Here is a 6,248-nt window from a genome sequence, read left to right as displayed (position 1 = left end):
ATGCACGCACGCATGCACGCACGCACGCACGCACGCACGCACGCACACACACACACACACAATTCAACTCCACAGTCAGTATTTTTCAGAATCAAAAGGGACCCTGCAGTGACCAGTTGATTACCTGAAATAGTTTTGACCTGCCGCCTCCTCTTTACAGACTATGTTGTGCGTATTGTCAAACCCTCCAGGCATGTCACATCTGAAGTAGGCCTGCCAGAATTCCTTCAGCCACACATCAGAATCGGTGTGAAATGGGTGGATGCGAGACATGTAGTCCTGTGGAAACACATGTAAGAGGATGAAGAGTTGGAAGTGGGGTGGAAAAATTCCCTGAGTAAAGAAAACCACAATAACGGTTACTTTGTGCATGCAAGGAGCAAGACAGACAGATAGAAAGTAGGGCCTACTAGTGGCACCCTCCAACCACCAGCACACATCTGAAAAGAAGCTACGCAGGACACATTAAGAAGCAACATTTAAAAGATAAACAACCCCGCACGCACACGCACACATACACAGACACACACAGACGCACACACACACACACACACACACACTCACACACACACACACATACACTCACACAGGCAAAATGTAAGAGCACAGAGCTAGGCTTTCTTAGTTCCGGGCCAAATATCCCGCACGACAGCCTCGGCATTGGAGGCCGGATATTTTTCGCGCTTATCTTGATAAGCTCGCCTCTGAGCAAGTCCTTATCTTATCGAGGTTCAATGCGAAAAACGGCGATTAAATGCGAAAAGTGGCTATAGGCAGATGCTCTAATACTAATACGTATACAGGTGATGGAACATTCTTGCATTATACTTTTGCGTGCCTAAAGTGTAATGTGTATACATGTGTGTAGCGCCTTGTCTGTTTAATCTCCTAGCCTCTTATCATTGTTTCATTCAGTGCTGTTGGATGTACACGTTCTTTTCGTTTGGAGGTATTTTTACAATACTCAATTCTAAGGATTAAATTTGTGCTTGTATTATGTGTTTTAGTGCTCCGCCCAGATTCTAGTTTTCTTTCATCTTGAATGTTATTATAACTGTAAAAAAGTTTTCAGCTGGAATATAATATGTCTCAGTTTCAGAGCAATGAACCGTGTGAGCAACATTTGAACATGGGAAGAAAGTGTAGCGTATGGGGCTCTAGAAGTGGTTATGCCAGCCAAAAGGGACTAAGGCAAAATAACAATATATAGTTCTAAAAGATTCAGAAAAAAGAGCACAGTGGGCCAAAAGTGTCCCAAATAAATTATTCGTAGAAGATGTCACGGATTATATGGGAGTTTGCTCTCTGCACTTCCCACCTGATGTACATTTGGCACGTGCTGGAAGATTTATGGTGCCCACAGAGCCTCCATCAATATTTCCAGAAGTACCACCGTCATGTTGTGGCACACCAGCTCCAAAAAAAGAGAGCAACTACAAAAAGTTCAGATTTTTCTAGAGCTGTAGATATTGATGAAATGAACGTATTCAAAGAAAGAGATGCCTTCAAGTTCGCTTCAATTTATCAAACAATGCCGAGCAAAGTGTTTCGCGGAATGAAGGACAGGCGAAGAAAAAAAAAGCAAAGCTGTCATCCCAATTATGCAAACAGTCACTTTTTCAGAGGTAAAAGAGATTGTGTTCAGTTACATGCTTAACATAATATATATATATATATATATATATAAATAAATATATATATATTATATATATATAATATGTACGTGTGTGTGTGTGTGTGTGTGTGTGTGTGTGTGTGTGTGTGTGTGTGTGTGTGTGTGTGTGTGTGTGTGTGTGTGTGTGTGTGTGTGTGAAATTAATTTTTTTTCATATTTGTTAAAACATGTAGAATGAGAATGATGTCTCTTGTATCCGTTGAAGAACAAAAGTTATCCCACTAGTGTGCCACGGTCTTTTTTGTGGTAAAATGCGAAGTTAATTCATTTTCATGTTGACAAATTGATACACTCTGTCACTGGTGTGATCTTCCTTCGTTATAAGAGCAGATAACCTCTCACGAAAAAACTTCTACAACAAAAATGCATTGCGTTGTAGGCCAGTCTAGTGAGTACAATGCGAAAATGCTCCTTCACCCGCACCAACGCACTACTCTATCGCCGCTTTCAGCATTGACCCTCCGGGAACGTTGTCGGCCTCCAATGCCGAGGCCAGTCGTGCGGGATGTATGGTCTGGAACTGAGAAAGCCTAGGCACAGAGGGATCGGTCAACCAAAGAGAATATCACACTCATCAACGGCTAGCTAGGAGTGGGTATTGTGACATCAACAAGACTAACGACCTCTGGGGGGGGGGGGGGGCACAAGGAGGTGTACTGAGAAGGCACAGAAAAAATACATGAACATGAATTTGCTCACCTTGAGGCCGTAGTTAAGTTCCAAGGCAGTGGAGACACCAAGCACTAAGGACCCACGTGCTCTTTCTCCGCGGAAGCCTTCGATAATGCTTGGGTTGGGGCCCCAGGCCTCGCTGGCCACAAACACAAATGTGTCATCTTGGGTCACAGCCTCAAGGATTTTACTGGCAATCGTGTCCATAGCGAAGGCAACGACAACCTGCAGAAATTCAGGTTGGCTTGGATCTGGCTCTGTTTGATTCTGTTTGTCCTTGATTCGGTTTGATTAACTTTGGTTAGCTTTAAGATCTTTAAAAAAAAATTATCTTTAAATTTTGTTAAGCCGGGCTCGCTTTTAAATGCTCACGATAAAAAAACAACAACTTCGGTTTAATGATCAGCTACATATCTTCTTTCAAGAACCAAGCTTACGTACTAATTAAGCAATACTCGTTAAACTGAAAGTAAATACAAACTAATAATAGATCCCTTAATTCACAAATATCCAGCTGCTAATGGCTTTGATGCCATAATGGATCTACTTGTTCTCTATTTTCCCTGGAAAGTTCTACATGCCCCTCTACGGACGGAAAATATTACAGTATCTATAGTCCTTACCTGTATCCTCTTGTCTCTGTACTTAGCCAGTTGTGCACGGATCTCTTCTATAGGTGTATCTTTCGTCATTTCAAATGGGTCGTCCACACAAATTTGCTCCTCCTCTGCCATGTTGCGGAATAGGTCAAAGAGGCCAAGACCGTAAGAGTTTTGAATAATCATGGCACCAACGTACGTCACCTTATAAAAAAAATAATTTAAAAAAATGGAGGAGACAGTGGCATAACACAGAGTGGCGGTTTAATGTGGCATATCAGCTCAAAAGCATTCATATGAAAGAACAGTTCGGAGTAAACAAAAAAAGATTCCATATAAAGTCACACGGAATTCCGGGGAATTAAGGCGTTTATTCATTTTTTATCCCTTTTCAGCAAATCTGGGAATTTGTCTTCCATTCATACTATACAGTCAGTCAATTAGTCAGTTATTCATTCACCCTTGAAACTCGAAAGACAAAGATTAGGCTATCTGCAACAAGACATCGCTTACAAATGAAACAGTCAATATAAAAAATACAAGTTGGGGACCATCGCTGCTGACTACAGTTTCTTCAGCTGTGGGCGGTGCTTAGTTTTGTACATCTAGCTGGTGGTCGGCCGGGACAGGCAGCACATTTCACGCTACCAAACGCTTCTACCTCCCGCCCTTGCCATCCATTTCAATCCCTCTAGTCCTCAAAAAGACATCTCGCTAGCTCAAAACGATGCCATTAACTGGTCATGCGACAAAGCTTGAAGACGCCCTGTTGAGGCACTATACAAAAGCTTCGTTATTTATGTACAGATCTTTCAATCTTGTTTACTTAAGGGGGGGGGGGCTGGTTTATAAACCTCTCTCGGTAACTATGGCCTATTTAGATAAAGCCTTATAGCAAGGAGGTATAACAGGAAAACATAATTTGTAAAATGTAACTTTACTTTTTTTGGTTTAAGTCTACGGTTGCCATGGTAACTTCCGCCATATTGAAAACATACAGATTTCATAAAAGTATAAAAGATTTTTTATTTACAAACCAAATATGTTCAAATTTGGTACATTGATTGATATACTCTATACAAAATTTTAGCAGTTGGGATTTGGATATCTTGAATAGGACAAAAGTTAGAGATGGATAACTGACCTACCCCTTCATGCCTCTCAATTCGATTACATAATCTTCCATGTAACTCACTTATAAAAGCGTCGATTTTATTTTTCCACCAGTATAAAGTTAGGATATGATATGAATGACAAACCCTGGAAATTTCATTGGAATAAAAATAAAGTAAAACAGTAGATGAGAAAAACATCATTACATAATAGGCTAAATCAAAGTTCTAGGTCAGAACATCTGAAAGATGATGATTGTAACACAAAGAGTAAATACTTTTCAGATTTACAAATGATTGGAGTATTATAATACGTAAGAAGTCCAGATACCATAAATTGACGAAAAATCGTCAATTTAAAACCGCCCCCCCCCCCTTAAATTTGAAACGTAAAAAGCGAGATAACAAAATGCATACTACGAAATAAGCAAATTTGTGTTTCTGATTTGTGTATGGCGGTTCGACATAATATGCCTCAATGGTGCCTTTGGTCTACTGCTGATCAGACTTATGTGTCCGCTGGTCCTCAGTGAGTTAAACGGACACTTACCTTAAGTTGTTCAAGGATTAGTTTGATAACCTTGGACTGAATGGCGTCACTGCTGACAGTACGGGAGAAGTACGGGTATGTGTTGCGGTTGTCTAGGTCCGGGTTTGTTGAACTGAGGAGAACAGTCAAGACGAATTGGGCGTTTCCTTGTGGATGGATGGATGGATGGATGGATGGATGGATGGATGGATGGATGGAAGGAAGGATGGATGGATGGGTGGATGGATGGATAGGTGGATGGATGGGTAGATGGATGGGTAGATGGATGGATGGATGGGTGAATGGATAGATGGATGGATGGGTGGATATATAGACAGATAGGCTAATGTAAGCGAGCCCCGTACCCCTAGTGGGATTTCATTTTGAGGAACCAGGAACGATAGCAATTTTTCGCGAACACTATGTTTCCCCAACATATTTTTACTCCCCAAAACTCCTTGCCCTCGAGCTCAGACAGCTTATTATGTTTATGCCTTTAATGATTCATTTCCCGAGATTGCCTTTTTTTTACACAATTAATTTGCGCAGTTCCCGATGTCCCGACTGTTATAGACGGGTGGTGGTTGGAGAGTGGCCCCAGCTGGCCCACCGTTCTTTGCGTATTTCTCTGGTTTTTATCATTGGGTTAGGGTAGGGGTTGAGGGTGGATGGTGAAATTTGACTGCTCAAACAAACTTTTATCTTATTTCATCATCTTATCCGATTTTTATCTTATCCTATTTCACAATATTACGATCACAGTTCTTATTCCTGCGTTCTTATTACACATTTTCACACTTCCCTCTTCTTTTTCTATCTTATCTTTCTACATAATGGTCGGCTATCATGAGGTAATCGTAATTTTGATAAGTAATAATAATGATATCAGAAAACATTTATGTTGCGCACTTCAGTTTTCTAAAAAATATTCAATGTGCATCACAGTCAAAGAGATATCACAATTTAGAATTACTTGACAGTTGTGCACGTAGAAAATAATAGTGTACAATGTTTAGCTTGTCATTTTATTAGTGTTCGAGCGCTTAATCAGCTGCTTTCACTGTTTGCTTCTCGGGAAGCTGAGAATGTTTCTAGGTGTTCTTGGGTCTGCTGGGGTAGTACTATTTAGTTGTATAGCTCATAGTGCTGTCTGATGGGGAGGTATGCAGTATACAATAAATGCTAATTATCACCATTATCATGATTATTATGATTACTTTATTGATGATCCTTATTACCTTGATTATTCCTATTCTTATTCTAATAACAATTTCTATTTTTTTTTTTTTAAAGTGGTCACATGTCCAGCCGACGCACTGTCTGACCTGTAAGAAATGAGAGGAATGCCTAGAGCCCGCAGTACCGGCAGCACTGCCATGGTCACAGGACTGGATTGTGCGCCCACCGCCACTGTCACACGTTGTGGGTCGAACCTCTGGCCGGAGACGGGGTCAGTAATATTGAGGTCGCCACTGAGCACCTGGGATGGAAGATTTCAGCTATGGATAGGCAGTATGATTACAAATGTATGTATGAGTGTTTGTGAACGTTTGTATAATAATAAATAGCATTTATACTGCGCATTTTCATTTTCTAAAACAAAAATGCTCAATGTGTGTGTGTATGTGTGTGGGTGTGTGTCTTTGTGTGTGTGTGTGTGT

At 40.7% G+C, this 6,248-nt stretch overlaps 1 protein-coding gene across 1 annotated transcript in view; it reads right to left on the bottom strand.

Moving 5' to 3' along the window:
• The window catches only part of LOC101856598, a gene marked incomplete in the record, with an annotated part of 52,946 nt that overhangs the window by 14,556 nt on the left and 32,142 nt on the right, over positions 1-6,248 (bottom strand). The window contains 5 exon segments of the mRNA XM_005105443.3: positions 125-279; positions 2,375-2,572; positions 2,971-3,150; positions 4,609-4,720; positions 5,913-6,067. Coding sequence (XP_005105500.2) covers positions 125-279; positions 2,375-2,572; positions 2,971-3,150; positions 4,609-4,720; positions 5,913-6,067 — 800 coding nt within the window.

The sequence above is a fragment of the Aplysia californica genome, unplaced genomic scaffold (assembly GCF_000002075.1).
Source record: "Aplysia californica isolate F4 #8 unplaced genomic scaffold, AplCal3.0 scaffold00471, whole genome shotgun sequence".
NCBI lineage: Eukaryota > Metazoa > Mollusca > Gastropoda > Aplysiida > Aplysiidae > Aplysia > Aplysia californica.
Note: the sequence above shows the minus strand (reverse complement) of the source record. Positions and strands in the feature narration are given on the sequence as shown.